Source organism: Lontra canadensis, unplaced genomic scaffold (genome assembly GCF_010015895.1).
Source record: "Lontra canadensis isolate GAN:19392208 unplaced genomic scaffold, GSC_riverotter_1.0 scaffold140, whole genome shotgun sequence".
In the NCBI taxonomy this organism is placed as follows: Eukaryota; Metazoa; Chordata; class Mammalia; order Carnivora; family Mustelidae; genus Lontra; species Lontra canadensis.
This window is the reverse complement of record NW_022631134.1, coordinates 3,303,558-3,324,873: the sequence shown is the minus strand read 5'-3', so window position 1 is coordinate 3,324,873 and position 21,316 is coordinate 3,303,558. Positions and strand designations below refer to the sequence as shown.

General features: G+C 35.2%; 2 protein-coding genes across 4 annotated transcripts in view; one reads left to right on the top strand and one right to left on the bottom strand.

Moving 5' to 3' along the window:
* IMMP1L (inner mitochondrial membrane peptidase subunit 1) overlaps nt 1–14,104 on the top strand; it is an 80,471-nt gene extending 66,367 nt beyond the window's left edge. For both annotated transcript variants that reach the window (XM_032843428.1, XM_032843427.1), the window contains exons 5-6: nt 12,851–12,961; nt 13,736–14,104. In XM_032843428.1, the coding sequence (XP_032699319.1) occupies nt 12,851–12,961; nt 13,736–13,804 (180 nt within the window). In that variant the 3' untranslated portion in view covers nt 13,805–14,104. The remainder of the gene's footprint in view (nt 1–12,850; nt 12,962–13,735) is intronic.
* A 126-nt stretch (nt 14,105–14,230) lies between these two features.
* The window catches only part of DNAJC24 (DnaJ heat shock protein family (Hsp40) member C24), a 65,133-nt gene continuing 58,047 nt past the window's right edge, over nt 14,231–21,316 (bottom strand). Inside the window, exons 4-5 of one of the 2 annotated variants that reach the window (XM_032843429.1) lie at nt 19,560–19,628; nt 14,231–15,351 (exon numbers count right to left, since the gene is read on the bottom strand). In XM_032843429.1, coding sequence (XP_032699320.1) covers nt 15,221–15,351; nt 19,560–19,628 — 200 coding nt within the window. In that variant the 3' untranslated portion in view covers nt 14,231–15,220. The remainder of the gene's footprint in view (nt 15,352–19,559; nt 19,629–21,316) is intronic. The other variant, XM_032843430.1, reaches the window with a different exon arrangement.

Genomic DNA, 21,316 nt, shown 5'->3' with positions numbered 1-21,316 from the left:
GAAGACTTGAATGCCCCTCAGCAAATTGGGGGCGGGGGTGGGCAAAATTGGCCAGACATTAACGTCACAACTTTCCTTTTATTTATTCATGCATTTATTAATTTCACAAATACTTCCTGAGCACGCACTTGAGGGCCAGAAGCATGTTAGAGGAGATAAGTCTGCCTGTAGTGCTGCAAAAGCAGACCTTTTGCAGACCTTTCTGCAAAAGCGCAATATTCTGTATCTGCACTGTCCAGTACAGTAGCTAGTAGGCATATGTGACGGCTGAGCACAGGACACATGTGTCTAAGACACATGTCTTAGACACATGTGTCTGATAGTGTGTCTGAGGAACTGAATTTGAATTTTATATAATTCGTAAAATTAAATAACCACAAATGTTACTAGTAGATACCATAGTGGACAGTTCAGGCTTAGAAGTCTGTAGCCAAGTTGGAGGAGCAGACAAGAAATTATAATATGATATAATAGAATTATAGACAGGGTGCTGTGATAAGACATAAGATGAAATTATCCAAATGGTGGTTAATAGGGTTTTTCCAGATTGGGAAGGTAAAACTTGAGTTGAAATTCTGAAGGATAAGTAGGAGCTGATCAAAGCAAGCCATATATTCATAGAGTCTAAAAGGGAGAGTATAGCATTGTGCTTTGGGCAACTGCTAAAAGTAAGTTCTTATGTCTGGAATATATAGTGGGGAGGGGTGGGTAGTGAAGAGAGATAAAAATGAAAAGGTAAACAGTGCTCAGTTCCTTGTATGTCTCAAGCAGGGAAATAACATTATCAGACTTAGCTTTTTAAAAAATCACCCTTAAAACTTATCTTAAAAACTTTAAAAAATAATATATATATATGTGTATATGTGTATATACATATACACACATGTGTATATATATATACACACATGTGTATATATATACACACATGTGTATATATATATACACACATACATACATAGTTCTTATGGTTAAAATACCGCCAATATTATTAAATTATTGTAAAGGAATAAAAATAAAAGATCACTCTGATATTAGTAATAGATTAATAAAGGAAGGTTTGGAGTAGGAGTGACTCCTACTAGGAGAGAAGTTTTGGAGACTGAGGACCCATTAATAGGCCATAGGACATAATTAAGATAATAACATTAACCATTGAAAGCAGTACAAATTTTGGAGAAAGATTAAGGAAATATCTGACAGGATTGGATGCTGGAAGAAATGGAATTGAAGGGCTTAAAATTGAGCCAGATTTCCAGCTTTAGCAATAGGAGGAGATGGTACATGAGGAGATTCTGGGAGAAATGTTAATTTGGGAAATGGAGAGAAGATATAGCCTATCTAATAAGCCTAAAAGAGGCTGTATTTTATTTTTTTAAGATTTATTTATTTATTTGTCAGAGAGAGAAAGAGGGAGAGTGAGCAGGAACAGGGGAGCAGCAGGCAGAGGGAGAAGCAGGCTCCCCACGAGCAAGGAGACCCATGTGGGACTTGATTCCAGGACCCTGGGGTCCTGACCTCAGCCAAAGGCAGATTCTTAACCGACTGAGCCACCCAGTTGTCCCTGTATTTTAAATTAATACAGTGGCAATTAAGTTACTATAAGAAGTGGGGAAAAAAGTACTTTTCCAGAATGACATTTGGATGCTGTACTATGCCCTCCTTGATGTCCATAATGTGTTTTCATAATCTTAGTTAAAACAATGTTTTGGTGCTCTCAGCCCTCAGAGATCAGTCTTATTTTTTAGAGGTCTTCATCTATTCTCTTTGTACCTTACATCATTACAGAAAAATGTCATCAGTCATCCACTTGTCTAAATTGGAATTTTATATTCAGAAAGTTATATTTCAATCTAAATAATTTTCAGGGTATGGTGCATTAGAGTTGTGGCTTTGATAAATAAAACACAAGTAGAAGAAGTATCTGTCAAAAACATGGAACAAGGGCCACATGGGTGGCTCAGTGGGTTAAGCCTCTGCCTTCTGCTCAGGTCGTGATCTCAGGGTCCTGGGATAGAGCCCCGCGTCGGGTTCTCTGCTCAGCAGGGAGCCTGCTTCCTCCTTCTCTCTCTGCCTGCCTCTCTGCCTACTTGTGATCTCTCTCTCTCTCTGTCAAATAAATAAGTAAAATCTTCTTAAAAATGGAACATAATTTTTTTTCTTTTTTTAATAGTTTATTGGTATCAAATACAACAGATCTACATATTTCATTGTAATTATTTCTTCTTTGGAGTAGAGAGACTCTTTTCTACCCCAGATCTTCTATTTTTAATACCATTTCACATGTTTAATCAGCTTTTTTAGCCAATCTCTATATGAAGCAGTTATGTATAGGAGCTGTAGGAAATTGAAAAGAGGTACATCCATTCATCTATGAAAATAATTCCATATAGGGATGAGTTTTGACTTACGAAGTATTATTTGAAGTCCCATGAATCAAAATTTCCATGGAAACATCTACTAGCCTCTGAAATACCCTGTGTTTCATTAAGTTAAGCTCATCTTTTGGAATATAAGAACCAAGGTGTGAGTTGCCTGGGTGGCTCAGTCTGCTGGGCGTCTGCCTTTGGCTTGCATCATGATCTCAGGGTCCTGGGATAGATACCCATGTCAGGCTCCCTGCCTTGTGGGGAGTCTGCTTCTCCCTCTGTCCCTCCCCCAATTGTACACTCACTCTCAAATAAATAAAACTTAAAAAAAAAAAAAGTGTACATTAGGCTGTATTAAAGTGAAGCTAGAGAGATAGTCTTGGAATGAGAATATAAAATGCTGCTTTTAAGTACTAAACCAAAAACAGATAAGTTAATTATTTTACAAATAGAACAAAAAAGAAGTCAGAGAAAATAATCCATTGTCCTGGGGAAAAACTACTGTAGGGTTGGTACATTAATATTAGATGGCTATGATGGAAAAGCGTATTTGTTGGCTTCAGTCCCAACACATTCCCCCTCCGTATACCTTCTGACTAGTGAGTAGACGGTTCTGAAGAAGTGAATGCTTCATAAGAAGAGTCTAAGCATTTGATATTTAATAAACATTGCTTAAGATGCCTGTTAAAAGAATAAAAATGGTAGTCTTTGCTACATAATTAATATGGCATCTATTCACACTTAATGTGAATAGATGCTTTTCAATAACACTGAATTCGAGTCTTGGCTAGTACCAGAAATATATAATTGAATACAATGTAAAAGAAACTACCAAAACCAAAGCAAAATTGTAAAGCACAGTTCACTTTGCAGAGAACTGGGTAGACAGGATAGGAAACCAGGAACAAAGAACTCCCAGCAGACACCATTCATACCATTAGTTGGGACAACTGCTAATCACAATAACTAATATTTAGTGAATGCTTACTGGGTGCCAGGAGCCTTATGTGTTACTTCATTTGGTTCTCAAAATATTTTTGTAAGGGATTTATTAAGCCCAGTTATATAGATGAGATTTAAATAATATGTCCAAGGCTCTTAACTAGTAAGTGGCAGAGCTACATTTTGAACTCAGGACTCTTCTTACTGGACGGTATCTTTACCATGCTTACAGAACCCATCAAAAATTCCTCTTCAGGCTGGATGGAGGTATTTACCACTTGCAGGAAAGACGAAGGAGCTTAGCTTGCAATAGCTATGAGAATGACCAACTCTTAGATTAAGCTCTAAACCTGTTCAGCAGGGAGATACTTGATAAAGAAAGAACCTGTCAGTAAAAAGCATCCCCCATCATTACTCCAACCCTAGTGCTAGAGTTGTAGCCTATTGGAACTTTTGTGAAATTTCTCTTTGGTGATAACTGGCTAATGAACCCAAAGTAGCACCACTTTTAAATAGGGGATGACAGTAACAGTCCCTATGAATTATGCAGATAGGAGAATAATAAGACTACACAGAAATAGCAGGTATTGAAATAATCAGTGCTAATAATAACAGTTCCAGCTTGGTCCGTATAAATGTTACTCTCTTTGTCAAGCATCTAGCATTTGGGGGTAACACCATTAGGACTCCAGATACTCTACTCAGATAGACAAATGTGGGCAAGAATTGTGCCAAGGAGAATGTCAAACAGAATGTTAGTGAAACTATTCCTTGGGTTTTGCTTTGATAGGTACTCATACTGACACTTGAGACATTTTTTTTAATTAAAGACTACTAATGTTTTCTCTGCCTTGTGTTATCAAGAGCTCTTCTACTTAATTGCCTCTAGGAGGATTCAGTGCTTCACTTTTTGACATGTCTTCGTAGCTTTTATTGGTGTTATAGGAACTCCAACAGTTACTGACTTTTACATGAATCATATTAATACTGAGTTTTATGAAGTTCTTTTAGAACTATTTAATAAATTATTTCATTTTCCAGTTATTCTCTCCAGTAGTTTGTGTGCATAGCATCTTACCATGGCTGCATTTTGGTTGTGTAAGTCATGATTAAACAATATGCATTAAACAATATGCATAATGGTATAGTAATTTGACTTGATCCAGCTTACCTGGAAGATAGTAACAAAAAAAAAAAAAAACAAATTTATGGGCATTGTTAGAGTAAAACAACATATAAAGTGAAATGTACATTCATCCTGGGGACTTTTTTCCAGGGTAGGGAAATTATGCATTTTTGTATTTCACCTTTATCATTTCATGAGACCCAAAACAAAATCTTTAAAATATGTGTGGAAAATGAAATACTCTTGGAATTAAATATTGTTACTGAGAGATCACCCCCATGTGCTTTTGCCAGAAAAACCCAAAGCTTTCTCTTAATTGCTTTCATAAAATGGGTGTCCCTCTCCTTTTCCTTTATAATTCAGAAAAAGGAAAAATAATCATGTCAAAAAAGGATCCCAAAACTTTGCCCCTCTTCTTGGCTTTTTGTTTGTTTCTTAAATAACTACTGTTCCTTTTTGCACAGTTGTTTTAGAAACATTAAAGAGGCATGAGTAGTAGCAGGGCCAGTGCACACACCCTACCTTTGTTGGTTGTAAATTATAAAATATCTGGCAAACAAAGGGTTAATTTAAAAACCTTAACCTATTATTAGGATTTTCTGTTTTTTGAAATTTTTGCAAGGTCAGACACACAAACATCTTATTCTTCAGTTGGAACTTTTTCTTAATTTAGGTATTTTTTGCTTAAATAAATGAGTTTGATTGCAGTTTAGCAAATGTGTTATCTGATATTGTGGACTCTTGCATCAGATTTCACTTGAATCAAGAAAAGTAACACCTGTGGGTTGGTTCACAAAGCCTCTTTTGTTAAATGGACACCCGCAGGCCATGAGGCAATTACATTTGTTGCTTGTACTATAAAAGAGGCACTTAACTAGACCTCAGTAAGTATACTTAAGAACTAGAGGCTTGATTCTTTTGTCCAGCCCTGAGATTAGGTTTTATCATACATCAGGAAGTAAACCTCTGACGTAGAAAGGAAAAACAAGAATGATTTAAAGGTTCTTTTAATGCTTTAAAATTTAGCCCTTAAAGTAAGTTCTATCTGAGATCCTGGGAAAACTCAGAGCCAAAGTAAAAACTTCTTTGTGGTATTCATTATAAACATATTCATATATTCTTACTCACTTCACAAATTCATTCAAGTTGGCATGGCAAATTTACAAAGGTATGAAAAGGAAAAGTAATTAGCCATTTAAAGTTTTGGTTATGAGAAGTAACAAAGGCATGAAATTAGGGATTTCCATTTTTGGTAATTTGCAAACATTTATTACAAACGAGTTTATTGGAGTTCTTTCTACATTTTAAACTGCCATTTAATCTATTAATGTTATTGCTATAGAATTTTTTTCTCTTATCTGGTTTGGATTTTCCATTCGGTGATAATCAGTAGGTTAATCCCACAGACAATAACTGCATTTTGAGTAAGAAAGGGAATTTTTTTTTAAGATTTTATTTATTTATTTGACAGAGAGAGACACAGCAAGAGAGGGAACACAAGCAGGGGTGTGATAGAGGAAGAAGCAGGCTTCCCGCTGAGCAGGGAGCCCCATGCAGGGCTTGATCCCAGCTTGATCCCAGGATACAGGGATCCTGATCTGAGCTGAAGGCAGACATTTAAAGACTGAGCCACCCAGGCGCCCCAAGAAAGGAAATTTTTTTTTTTTTGTCTCAGTCTCAGGTCAGGTTTTCAGTTTCAGACTCCTACCAAAAGTGTTGTACTTTATTTAAAGAAGTGAGTTCTCAGCTAGTCAAATATTTTGGTTATCCAGAGATCTGGTGACAATACTGCTAATTGTAGTCATTTACTTGTACTATATGTAGAAGCAAACCCATCTAGATTGGAAATTAGGTCTTTCTCTTTCCACTCTACAAAAGGTTAAAAAAAAAAAATTAACAAAACTCTTCATAACCTGTATTGTGATGGACTGTGTTCTTTATAAAAAAAAAAAAGGTACAAGTATCACTTAAAAGGATAGGCACATTAAGATAACATGTGTATGTGTGTATGTGTGTATGCATGTACACACAGACGGTCCCTAATTTAGGATGGTTTGACTTAACATATTTTTTAGTTTAGTGTGCTATAAAAGCAATATATATTCAGTACAAACTGTACTTCAGAATTTGAATTTTTATCTTTTCCTGGGCTGATAATGCAGTATGATACTCTCGTGTTGCTGGGAAGCAGCAAGTGAGCTACAGCTTCCATTCACCCATGCAATCAAGAGGGTAAAGTGACTATTTACAACCAACCATCCTGTACCCATACTGCCATTCTGTTTTTCACTTTCTTTCAGTATTCAGTAAATTACTTTATTCTACACTTTATTATAAAAAGAGGCTTGTGTTAGATGATTTTGCTCAAGTGTAGGCTAATGTCAGTGTTGTAAGCACATTTAATACAGGCTAGGCTAAGCTATGATGCCCAGTAGGTTAGGTGTATTAAATGCATTTTTGACTTAAAATACAGTTGACCCTTGAGCAACAGGGGTTTGAACTGTATGAGCCCATGTACACATGGATTTTTTACATTATAGTATTGTGAATATATTTTCTCATCCTTATGGCTTTTCTGAACATTTTTTCTCTAGCTTATTTTATTGTAAGAATATGTATATAATACATGTAACATATAAAAACGTGTTAATCAACTATGTCCTCAGTAAGGCTTCCTGTCAACAGATTATTAATAGTTAAGTTTGGGGGGAGGCAGAAGTTATATGAGAATTTTTGACTTGGCATGGGGTGGGGGAGGCATTGGCACACCAACTCCCATGTTCAAGGGTCAACTGTATTTTCCACTTAATGATGGGTTAATTGGGACAGAACTCCACTGTAGGTTGAGGAAGTTTATATACGTTTTAAAATTATCTAAGTAATATATACTGGCCATAAAAATACAAATTTTGATATATGTAAGTTTTGTGGATTTCTTTTAAACATTTTTATATATTGCCCTGCAACTTAACTTTTTTCACTGATGGTATTCATGTAAATCAACTAGTTTTTCTTTGTTTTTGTTTTTGTTTTTGAGCAGCTGCCTACTATTATATAAATGAACCATATTTTATTTGACCTGTACCTACTGGGGAATATTTATAGTTTTGTTAATTTTGAGATACAAGCAATACCATCGTGAACTTCCTTATTTATACATAGTTGCATGCTGTGTTTGGCAGATCTTTTCTAAAGATTTTGATAAGGAAAGAGTAGAACAAAAACATGTAGGGGATGCAACGGAAAGGGACAGAAGGTGGAGAGAGATGCCAAAGGCACACTTTACTTACATCAAAAACTTTCAGTTTTTACTAAAAGGATTCTCTTCATATTGTTATGAGGTATGCTAAGAAAAATAATAAAAACATGAAAAATGAGATAATTTGAACATTTGTTTCTAGTAATGATGAAATAACTGATGCTGAACTTGCCATCCTGCCATAAAGAACTAGAAAATTGGACAAAAATGTCAAATAGCTGTTCTCAGAGAACGCACAGCTGGAAGTATGGGACAGATCCCTGAAAGAGGACAGACAAGGCAAGCCCTATACTTGCCCCAACTCAGGTGTTTCAGAAGGTACTGAGGTAAAATTCAAGTCAAAGAGTAATGATTTTGCTGAGCTGAAGAGACAGATTGGGATAGAGAGAAGTTTAAGTGGTTGGAACGTATTGATCAAACTACCTGGGAAAACAAAGCTATGGAACGATCACCATCAATCTCCTTAGGTGTTCTCTTGGCTTTTGAGCTGAATTCTAAATTGTGCCTGCTAACAGTGAAACCTGGAGACTGAGCAAAGACTGAATGGGGAGCTGAGCAATTCCCAGGGCTCACACAGGGCTGAGAGCCACTGGAGTTCTGACCAGCCAGAGTGGACAGATCTCACTGAATATCCAGGACATTCAGTAGAGATCCCTGAATATCATGCCTTACTTAGTAGTATGCCTAAAGTAGTCCTAAGAGTACAGTGTGAGATAGACCCAACCTGACAAGCTTAACAAGGCTTGAAAGGACTAAGCTGATCCATAGCTAACTTACCTGCCTCCCCTAAAACAAGCTGACCTCCTCAACATTCAACGCACTGTAAAGAAAACAAATTCCACTCAACAAATCAATGTCCAGCTCAGTCACAAACTACAAGATATGTGAAAAGGTAAGAAAGTGTACCCACAACCAGAAGAAAAATCAGTTGAATAGATCCAGAAATAATAGAAGTAATGGAATTAACAGACACAGCTTTAAAACACCAATTCTAAATATTTTCAAGGATCTGAAGGATGAAAATAATGAGGAAAGAAATGATAAATATCAAAAAGAACCAAATAAATATATAGAACTTAGAAAACATTGTATAGCTTTACAATACATTAGAAATGGCAAAAGAAAAGATCCCAGACTAGGAGGAAGTATTTGTAATACCTGTCACAGACTTATACTCAAGGTATATAAAGGATTCTGAAGAGGGGTGCCTGGGTGGCTCAGTTGGTTGTGTCTGCCTTTGGCTCAGGTCATGGTCCCAGGGTCCTTGGATTGAGCTCCATGTTGGGACTCTCTGCTCAGAAGCTTTTTTTCTCCCTCTGTCTGCCTCCCCCTGCTTGTGCACACTCTCTGTGTCAATAAGTAAATATCTTAAAAAAAAAAAAAAAAGATTCTTAAAATGAGTAAGAAAACAACCCATTTTAAAAATAAGCAAAGTATTTTAATAGACCCTTCACATAGGCATAAGAAAAAATGTTCATCAGAGAATTGCAAATGAAAACCACAGTGTGATACCAGCAATTTACTAGAATACTCAAACATTGCTGCTGAGTGTATAAGATGATTCAATTATTTTGGAAAAGATTAAGGATAGGCATACACTTATGGCCTAGAAATCCTACCCGTTGGTATTTACTGAAAAGAAATGGACTTACATATTAATGTTTAGAGTGCTTTATTTTTAACAGCTCCAAACTGCAAAGAAAAATATCCATCAACAGATTCATGGACAGACATTGTGATTTATAATAGAATACTACTTAGAAGTAAAAAGGGATGAATGACTGATACATACAACTGGATTGATCATAAAAAAAATGAACAAAGCCAGAAACAAAATATAGTACAATCTTACTTATATGAAGCTTAGGAACAGGTAAAACTGGTTTCCAGTAACAGATCTCACTAGTTGCCTGGTACCAGGTATATGCATGGCAGGTTGACTGGCACAGGAGGGAACTTTCTGGCATGATGAAAATGCTCTCCATCTTGATTATAATCAGCAGTTACATAGATGTGCACATTTTCCAAAACTAGTGTCAAACTTGAAATGAGTGCTTTTTACTATATATAAAGTATACCTCTAAAAAACTGATTTTTAAAGTGTTACTTTAAAACACTTTACTCTCCTACTCTATACCCAAAATAAGTGGAATTAATTTCAGCTTCATGAATTTTTACTGGACACTGAGTAATTGACAGGTAGGTCAGCCAAGGTGACTGCTTTGATTTTAAAAAATCCAACTTAGAGGTTTTCCTTTTTATAGAGAAGTTATTAAAGGTTCCATCAACGATGAGGTTGTTTTCTTTGTGTACTATCAAGCACTGAAGTCTGAGAGGTAGAGGATATTCCTTTACTGTAAATGGATGCATGGGTATTAGAATGTATAGGCTTAACATAAATGGGAGTTAGCATGTCCCATATTTGAACCTACTTCTATTAACTATCAGTAATAGTACTTCACAACTTGTTTTAAGGGTAAATTGAGTTCTTTTTTCTTTTTTTAAAATAAACTAGAGGCGCACCTGGGTGGCTCAGTAGGTTAAGCCTCTGCCTTCAGCTCAGGTCATGATCTCGGGGTTCTGGGATAGAGCCCCTGCTCCCTGCTCAGTGGAGAGCCTGCTTCCCCACCTCTCTCTGCTTGCCTCTCCGCCTACTTGTGATCTCTGTCAAATAAATAAATAAAATCTTTCAAAAATAAATAAATAAACTAGAAAGCCATGTATATACACTGGCTTGCTCTACTATTCCCTTCTTTATATTCCACCTGTTGGAATCAAGGATTAGGTCAAGATAGCCTGAGTCACTCTTCCAAAGGCTTCTGGTAATATGTCCTGGATTTCCCTTAGCAGATTCCTTTCTGTACTTGTTAATTTTATTATACCAAAGATAACACTTCATCACTATTTAACTAATTTGGAAGAAAGTTGGGTCATACAAAAGTGATTGTGCTTTATAAGAATTTCTACTTACATTATAGATAAAAACCACCAAATATTTGGCTTAGGTGTTGTAAAGAATTAAGATCATGACATGTTTACTGTCTGTTGGCTTATTTGGTCATAAAATAAGACTTAAACAAAAGCCAAGCAAGCAATGTTATAATCTAGGGTCCCAGGCAAGACAGACTTAGTATGGTAAATGCTCTAAACCATCAAGAGTATTTGGTATGGGCAGGCAAGGTTGGGAAATCTTCATGAAGAAGTGGAATATATATTGGATCTTGGCTTATTACCTATTTTTTAGAACTCAGAAACAAACACACATTAAGGAGAAACTACAGAAATTTAAAAATAAAAGCTGTATTATAGCTTCTCCCGTAGTGGCACTTGAGACTATTTTAATGATACGTGGCTTTTCCAAATATACTATTTTTGGGGTATTTTTTTTTTCATCTATGATCTGAGATGGATTCATTTTTCTACCTGAACAATATTAAGGTTCACTGCACATAAATCCACTTAAACAGATATGAATTAGTCATGCTCTTGGCCCTATAACTAGTTCCACTAATAGTGGGGAAAAAAAAGTAAGTGATCTTACAGCATCTGATACTCTTTCAGGGAAATTTTTCTTTCTCTACAAATAGATTTAACATTTAAATGTATGTATTTAAAATAATTGATTTGTTTTGGACAAATATTCCTACATAAGACATTCCAAAATTATACAATCTCTGATATAAAGTGAAATTCAGATTTTACATGCTTGTATACATTTATTTTTCCAAAAGGCAATATAGGGGATGGAGGAGGGGAAGACACAAATAAGGCAGCTCACACAAGGTTCACACAAGGTTTTTAGGGCAGTGAAAATATTCTATGATACTATAGTGGTGGATACATGTCATACACTTGTCCAAGCCCATAGAATGTACAACATCAAGGGTGAACCCTAAATTAACTCTGGACTTTGGGTGATTATGATATTGATGTGGGTTCACCATGATGTGGGTTCACCAAGTATGACAAATATACAACATTGTGGTAGGGGATGTCAATAGTGGGGAAGGTCATGAATGTTTGGGGACAGGAGATGGGTTGGAAATTGTGCTGTGAACCTAAAACTACTCTAAAAAATAAAGTCTTTAAAAAGCAATAATTTGTAACATTTTGAAAAATTGCAGTCATTTCTTACTTAACCCAGTAGGAGTATTTTTCTTCACGTAAAGTTCCCCAGTCATAAAAAGCTAGTCAAAAGAAAAGTGAAAATAAATTCCTTCCCAGAAGATCATCTTGGTCTGGTCAGTAATTCAAGTTTCTTGGGTAAAAGAAACTATAAAATAACTTGTATTGTAAAGTGCTACTTTAAGGATTATGGCTGCAGAGTAACTTTTTAATGGGCAAATGTTTCATTTCACAGAACTCATTTTTTTTTAGTGAACATGTTCTGTTCTAAATATTTTTATGGTTTACATTGAGTAAAATTGTAAACTTACGTTACTTACCAGTTAGTACATAGGACAATATAGGAGATAGGGGCTTTCATTTAGTAGAAGGTCACCATCATTAATTTTACAACTAATGATTTTATAATAAGTCCTTCTAGTTCCTGATGGTCATTATTGAAGTATAATGCATTGAAGATATGACCTGTACAAAGGCAGAACAGGGATCTTAATTAGAATTCTGACAAGCCCACTCCAATAAAATGATGAGATTATTTGTAATTGATGTCACAATGAATTACCATTTAGTTCATCATGAGCACTCTAATAGGTCTGGCCTTGGTACTGGCCCCAGGATGTTGCTGAGTGAGTGGCTGCCCTGCTTATGCTGTTTTAGAGACAGGAGGGCACATTTTCAGTCAGCATCCTAATGACCTCTTTTGAAGTCTATTAAATTAATGACCCTGTCACACTGTTTTGATCTCTATAACCTCAGTTTGGGGTTTGTGTAACAAATTAATATTTGGGAACCATGTGGCAAAAAAGATAGGTCTTTTAAAATGACAAAACCTTAACATTACTAGTATTTAATAAAAGATATTTTGTTGTGCAAGAAATAAAAGCAAAAATACAGATCATAGGGTGTGTGTTTTATAAACAAGAACTTTAGGACATTTCTCCCTATTACCAAAAGACATGCTTTTTATTTATACTACCCATATTTGGTTTTTTGTTTGTTTTTTAAAGGGGCTGCTTTCTTCTCTAAATCTAGGTGCCAACAGGTCACGTTTGGTTAGAAGGTGATAATCTACAGAATTCTACAGATTCCAGGTATTATGGACCTATTCCATATGGACTAATAAGAGGACGTATCTTTTTCAAGGTATTATTTTCTGCTTAAAATGTAGGTTTTCTTCTCTGAGCTGGAAGAAAAATATTTTCCTTCAAAATGAGCTTTGAAATATTCAGGCTGTCAATGGACTTAACTGTTACAGCAGCTACATTTTATGAACATGCTGGCCTTCATAGCTATAAACATTACCTTTTTCCCTACTGAGACAGGTAATTAAGAGTAATTGTTTATTTGAATAATAAAGTTCAAACAACCTTAGCTGTAAGAAGCCTTTAATTTATATCTCCAGAATGTAATTCTTTCTCATACAACTTGTACAACTATATTCATATCTTGGACGTAAGTATGCATTTGCAGAAGAGCAGATGAAGGACTCTTAGGAAAGATGATTATTTTCACTGGCTCCTCCTTTTTGCCACAGCAGTAAGAAGAAAAACACATGAATGCTATTGGATAATCTGCAGGATTCTTCACACTTATGCAGAGGTTACATTGAAATCCTTAGGTTTATAGTTAACTTTGAGGGTAGTAAAAAAAAGCCCACAGACACACATATTACGTTCATATACCACATAACATATAAATTCTTGTGTAACATATCAGCGTTCCAAACTTTAGAGTTTAAATACATATACACATACAAATTTACTTTCTAAAGTCTCATTTTGTATAGAAAATTTGTTCTTGACTGAAAATAAGGAGAAAGTGTTTAATTACATTGCACAGAGAAAAGGGATGAATAAAAGGAATGATGATGATGTAACACTTTCATTAACTGTCTTCAATCACATTTCAATTTTACAGATTTGGCCTCTGAGTGATTTTGGATTTCTCCGTGACAGCCCTAATGGCCACAGATTTTCTGACGATTAGCAAGCATTTATTCTTTTGATTATTCTCTCCAAGTGAATTTATTATTGCCACTGAAACCATATACTTACTAATAAACTATTTGCTACTTAGTTTTAGTCATTTGTAATTGTTATATGGAAGAATAAACGATACATATTGCAAGTGCTATTAGTTCCAAATATATGGATAAAAATATAATCCAAGATAAGAAATCTAAAGTTTATGATAGATATAAAAATATTTTTAGGGAAAAAACCTGGATGACCACCTCACATCTGAATTTTTGGTTTAATAGTTATAATGAAAGTAATCTTTTCTTGACTGTGCCTCATACTTTTGCTACATTTACACATCAGAGTAGTAACTAGTCTTTCAAGTCTAAACCAGTAATACCATGAATTCAACCAATAAAAACCTGCTAAGTCACATACTTGGTTCACTCTTTTGAAATTAAAGTTCCAGTGATCCTATAAAGGATACCTCAATCTTTTCAAATGAGTCCTGACTTATACTGTATATAGGATATCAAAGATAGAGAAAAATAAAATCTTTAGAGTCCATTATAATCAATAATAACATTATAAAAGTCCATTTGTTCATACCAGCAATGCAATGGTTCCTTACTCATAAATACAGGAATTAATACTTAGTACTTTGAAATAAAAAAGGAAGTAATGCGTCAGTTTCAGATTATTTTTTTTAGAGCTACCATTCCTAAGTTACATTTAAAGTTGAAGATGGCAGTGTTTAAACTTTATTCCCTTTAACGTAGCCACACGAAGAATCTGGAAATAGAGTTGCCAGGACTGGAGTCAAGTCTTTACTCCAAAAGCTATCTTTTCTACAGTTGTCATTTCACCTTCTTTATCAACTTTGAAATAACTTCGTGAATATCCATATCCAGCCCTCATTATGGGAGTACTAGGTTCACATGTTATTTACAAAGATTATAGTTTAATCTTAATGACTTGAGACTTTGAGATACTTGCACAATAGGCCTATACCTTTAGCAGCTAGAAATGGCATGTTATTTCAGAAACCCAGTAACTATAAAGGAACATGATAATACTGTGACCCATTATAAGAAGAGACATACTTAAAGAAAAGGAAAATTCTTATTTTACACCAAGGAAAAAATGGACCAAATAACAAAGTTCTCAGATAGGAATTCACAAAATAGAACTTAATAATTCAAGTCATTTTTTTTGGGGGGGGGGTGATCTATAAATAGAAAGTATAAATACATATAAATAACTAAACGAATTTTCTGTTAATCTGGGGTAGCCCTTGCTTGACAGTCTTACACTTTCTCTGCAAATAAAAGCTGACCCCAAAAAAAAGAATCCTCCTCCTTTTTATTAGCTTTATACATTTACTTGAATGGGCTCTCTTCAACATGTCTGAATACAGAGTTAAAGGATCATTTAGTGAACAATTTCAGCCATAATGAAGGAGTTCTATAATTAATGAACATGTATCACAAGAAATCAGGGTAACTTCTTCCGCTTCATCCTTGGAAACTCTGTATTTTCCACCACACCGGCAACTCAGAGAAAAAGAGTCATCATCTGTAAAAAAAAAACAAAACAAAAAAAAAACAAAAATAATGCTTCAAACACTTGTAACTATTTCAACACCTTTTTAAAAATGCAGTTTATCACAGAAATTCCAAAATGAAAGAAGTGCCTTAAGTATAAAACATATTTAAATGAGAACTTGAAACGAATTCTTGTATGGGGCAGTGTTTCTAAAAATTACCTACTAAAAAATCTTGATATGTAGAAGAGAGCTGTAGAGGACTGAAGCTATGAACCAACAGCCCAAAGATCTTGAGGGGAGAGCAAAAGCTCAGAAGCGACCCAGGACATTTATCTGAAGTTTTCTGTTTTCTTAAGATCCACATAAATTTTACATTCTTCTCAACAATATATTTGTCAAAAATACTACTGTGAAGGAAAGAGAAATAGCCCTACATGCTTATGCCTGGAGTATTTCTTTTAGAGAAAACTCCTGTTTGTTTAAGATTTTATTTATTTATTTGAGAGTGAGAGAACATGAGTGGGGGTAGGGGGAGAAGCAGACTCCCCCTGCTGAGCAGGGAGCCTGATGCAGGGCTTGATCCTCATTACCTGAGCTGTTGCCTGTGGATGCTTAAACCAACTGAGCCATCCAGGCGTCCTGCTAATTTAACTATTTAAGTTCAACATTCAGATACTCTGTTCTAGTATCACACTATTTCTGTGAAGTGAGATGCCCAACAGAGGTGATATGGCGCAACATTTAGCCTACTAATGGTGGAAATTTTATTAAATCTACCATTTTCTTGGGAAGCTGAAATGCTCATGTCCTTTAACTGTAAGAATCTGATCCACTGGTCATTCCATTTCGCTGTCACTGAGAAGTGACTGTAAAAGAAAAATAATTACTGATCACCTTATTGGATGATGGTCATAATTTACTAGAGGTACATCAAATATCTTTATTCAGTTAGCAGAGTTCATTCTTTAACACTCAGATCTCATAATATGCCACTAATAGAAAAAAAGAAAAGAAAAAATTAAATAACTCAGTCAGTTAAACAACTGCCTTGTATTTGTTCTCTAATCAAGTTTGGCCTTGGAAAAATCAAAATTAAATAAGCTAACTTTATGTGTTTCTTTTACCAGTAACAAAAACATGAATTCATTCACCCAATCTTCCTTTTTATTTTTCACAATGCCTTTTTTGTCCATAAAGAAAAATAATTTAATCTTGGAATTTTAAAATGCTAACGTCTTTCCTGTCTGAGCCAACATATATATTGTAGTAGCATGCTTTCAACAGTGAATTGTTTCATTATTAAGTTGTCTAAAAATGCACATATTCTAACCATTGGTTTTCTAAAGCTAAATGTCCATCTTATTTTTTTACCACCTCAGTGAACACTCAGAAACAATTTGAGGTGACATGTACTCAGTAAATGATGCAGAGGCCACCATGGGCTACTGGGGAGTTTTGTCACAGATGATTCCAAATGTTAATGCTCACTAAAAATACAAATCTTGTTACATTTCTTATATTATTCTATTACTTAACACGTGGTATCTTCACAGAAATCATTTTAAAAACACTGAAGACAAAATAACCAAGCTGTACAACAGACTAAGGAGAAAGGTTAACCACTCTCTCAACAGTTCTTCAGGGATGGCTTTTAAGAGTAATAACAGGCATTGTTTCATACTATCCTTGGATCAAGAATAGGTAATCCGGCTTTATCTATCATGTTGGGTTTCATCTACTTTTCTCCTGCCTCTGGATCTTCACTTTCCAAGGTTACTCTGAAAATGGCCATGAGGGAATCTTCAAACAATTTTTTTTTTATTTGCCCAGTTGACTGTACTTTTTATTGAATTTTCATCTGCCAAGACTGCTCTTTTCAACTACAAAACTTATATTATTAATTTATAAATATCCCTGCAGAAATAATGGCTTCATGCAGCTATTTGCTGCTCCTAAGATTAAGGATTTCTTCCCTCTTTATTAAAAAACCCTTAATTTAAATAAGCATTGAAATAAATAAATAAATAAATAATAAGCATCAAAGGATGTCCTATACTTTTAAGAGTAACTCTAGCTTCTAATAACTGATTCATTGGCTGTGGTTAGGATTCTTCTGTATCTTCACTGTCAGGTTTACTTAAGGAAATTCCAAAGATAGTAACACATAACTTAACAATTTCATGTTGTACATTTCTTTCACCATCTTGGTTTTTTTTCACCTTTATCATAAAGCTGAGGGGTGCCTGGATGGCTCAGTCAGTTAAACATCTGCCTTTAGCTCAGGTCGTGATCCCAGCAAGCCTGCTTTTCCCTCTCCCTCCACCTGCTGCTTTCCCAGCTTGTACTCTGTCAAATAAATAAAATCTTTTTTTTTTTTTAAAGAAAGAAACTTCATAGTATTTGTTGACTGGACAGATGTTTGAACCACCAATCCATATTAACTTAAAAACTTACTATTTGTATTTTTTTAAAAAAAGCTACTAAAGGAAAAAATGCAAAAACCAGTTTTGACTATTTTGTATTATCAGGAATCATTAGGAAACAAAATATGTTAATCAACTACAGCAAAAAGAACTAATTCATCTAAGAAGAGATTAAACACATACAATACTAGCTGATGAGGTAGCAATACTGTGTTTTCAAAAAATGTATTTAGTTGGGCAGGTCTCCTTGATAAAGGACATGTTCTGGTCTGTCCCCTTCATGAACTAAAAGCCTTTCACCAAAGCCTATGTCACTAAGTATATACTACTTTCATAGCAGTAGTTCTCTTGTTTCCACTGATGAAACTATTATAAAACCCTGGGAGCCCCAGTTATACAAAACCTTAAGTTTCTCATCATTCACTGTAAATAAGAATTTATACTCTAGGATTTCATTTGGCAGTTTAGGAGCTGAGTGGCCCATAAGCAAAAACATGATTCTCCTCTTAAAGTCAATAGCCTATCACCCACCTTCCTAAAAGCACTAAGTTAAAAATTTGCCATAAAAAAATATTCCAGGGGTGTCTACGTGGCTCAGTTGGTTAAAGCATCTACTTTTGAGTCAGGTCATGTTCCCGGGGTCCTGGGATAGAGCCTGTCAGGCAAGATGCTCAGCAGAAAGCCTGCTTCTCCTTCTCTCTCTGCTGCCCCCCTGCTTGTCCATACTCTCTCTCCCCACAACTTTCTGTCAAATAAATAAAATCTTAAAAAAAAACCCAAAAACAGTTCTTTAAAAAAAATTCCAGTAAACTTGGTTTCACGCAGGATGATGGGATGTTTATCTTCTGCCTATCCACATTCATTAGTCAATTTTTATAAAGTGCTAGGGAATTTTTACTCCAGGCTGAACAACAGGTACAGGGTTAAAGTATATAAAAATGCTAAGAAATAGGAAGAGTTTCTTCATTTTCCCAGAGAAACATAGACGTGTGATATTAGTGGGCTCTATACGGGCTCTACAGTTTCTAGCCAAAGCAATTTACAAAACTATCAGAACAGGAGAGAAGTTAAAGTTGTAAAATTCTAGTAATAGAGGGCACTTGCACAGCTCAGTTGGTTAAAATGTCTGACTCTTGATTTCGGCTCAGGTCATGATCTCAGTCATGAGATCAAGCCCTGTGTCAGGCTCAGCACAAAGTCTGCTTGTCCCTCTCCCTCTATGTACACTTTCTTTCTCTCTCAAAATAAAATAATAAAATAAAATAAAATTTTAATAATACAAAAGGGAAAAAAGACAAGATGTCATGGTGGGTGGGTAAAGGGAGTGACATTTTTCTTTTCCACCTAACAAAATCAAGAAAGAGGGGGTAAAAACCAAGCTCCAAGCAGAAGAGTACAGTATTAAAAGCCCTGCCCTGCCATGTAAAGAAATAAAAATAAACAAAAATTCTAATAGAAAATTCATCTCCTATGTCAACACAGGAAGGATGGAAAATATTAACTTTATCTTCCCTATTACACAGATGGAAAGTAAACCAAAACCCAAGTAATTAAAAAAAAAAAAAAACACATGAAACCTTCTGTAACTAACATCAACTTAGACTAGAGAAATAACTGGAAATGAGTCATATAGAAGAACATCAATAATTGAAGTTTAGAATGAAAAAATTCCTAAAACCACCCACATTTATATATTTAAAAAGCCAAGCTATTACTATTTTTTAAGATTTCTAAATATCCCAGAAGAGTTTTTCTTCTTAAAGAAAATCCCTAATGTTTTCCTTTACTGTAATCAAGAGAAAAAAAATCCCAACCTTCGTTCCAACACATTTCTTCAAGATATACTTGAGCATCTACTGGTCCCACATTTCTTAGATCATCTTCTGTAAAATATAAAATGCAACATTTATTTGACACTTCAATCATAACCATGAAGAATGCTGAAAAGGCAACTGCAGCCCGTTGACTACAGCTATAATTTAATTGCCATTTAAAAACTTAGTTTACTACTTTTGACAGCAGTTTTAAGGCTACCTGACTTGTAGTCCACTTCTTACGGACCTCAAAAGTCAAGATCTATCCCATTTTCCACAAGTAGGCAACATGCAAAAACCATGGAGTTGATTTGGTAATTCCTTGTGTTTAACTAGTAACCCCTATTTTTGTGAGAGAGAGGGAATTTTTTTGTCAAGCAATACCTGTAACTAAGGAAGGCAGCATGGGGTTAGGCAAAAATAACTGTATTTGAACCTTGGCTGTAATATTTCACTAGCTTTCTAACCTTAGAAATATACCCTAGATACACTTAGTTATCTCTTATCTACTTCAGAAGGGTTATTTTATGGACTGAACTGTGTCCTCCCAAAATTCTTATGTTGAAGCATTTAGAGATAAGCCTTCTATGAGGGAATAAAGGTAAAGTAAGACCGTAAGAGTGGGGTGGGGTCTTAATCTGATAGAGTTGGTGGCCTTGTAAGAGGAAGAAAGAGGGTCTTCTCTCCATGCACAAGCACCAAGGAAAGTATCAAATAAAGACACAGTAAAAAAAGAGGCCATTTATAGCCAGTAAGAGAGCCCTCACCAGGAACCATACCGACCAGCACCTTGATCTTGGAATTCCAGCCTCCAGAACTATGAGAAATAAATTTCTGTTGTTTAAGCCGCCCAGTCTATGGGATTTGCTGGGACAAAACAGACCAACACCAGTTTGTTGTTCTAATCCAGTGAGATCAGTCTAAAAGTGTCTTAGTTATTTTTAAAGATTTTATTTATTTACTTGATAGGGATATAGAGAGCACAAGCAGGCAGAGCAGCAGGCAGAGGGAGGGGGAGAAGCAGGCTCTGCACAGAGCAAGGATCCCAGACCTGAGCCAAAGGCAGACGCTTTACTGACTGAGCCCCCCAGCCGCCCCATCTAAAAGTAATTTAAAGAACAAAGCTCTAACCAATGTAAGGCTCACCTGATTTTTCATCACTTGCAAGAGAGGGATAGGTAACTCAAAGACTTACTTTAAAAGGTTTCAATAACCATACAACTGTATTGTGTTGATGTTCTATTGCTATTTCCTAGGCCAAAGTTTTCCCTGCAGGTGGAAGGTTCGAAGCAGCTTGGAATTCTACCTAAATTTAGGAAGCATATAGTTTAGGTAGTAGAAGCATGTACTCTTTCTTAAAACAAGTATACTTTGGGACAAAGAAAGCAACTATAGATAAGCACTTGTCTTTGTTTTTAAAGGCATGTTATACTTCATGTATGCTTGTATTGTTCTTCTAGAAGTCGATGCTTAAAAGAAACTACTAAAATCCACCCTTCACCCCAATGAAATTTTCTTTAGCTGTCTCACTAGTCTCTTGTTCACTTGCTGAGAATGCTTTCCTTTGTTCCGTTGTGTGAATGCCTACAATTTAATTATATTTAATAACTGCCTGTTCAGAATTTATTGGTGAGTTACACAATTTTAAAATAGATGAAAAAATTATACAATATTTTGAACTCACTGTGGTTTTCTATTAAGTATGTCAAATATTGTATCACTTCATATTTACTAGGTCCCAACAGTCTATTAAACTG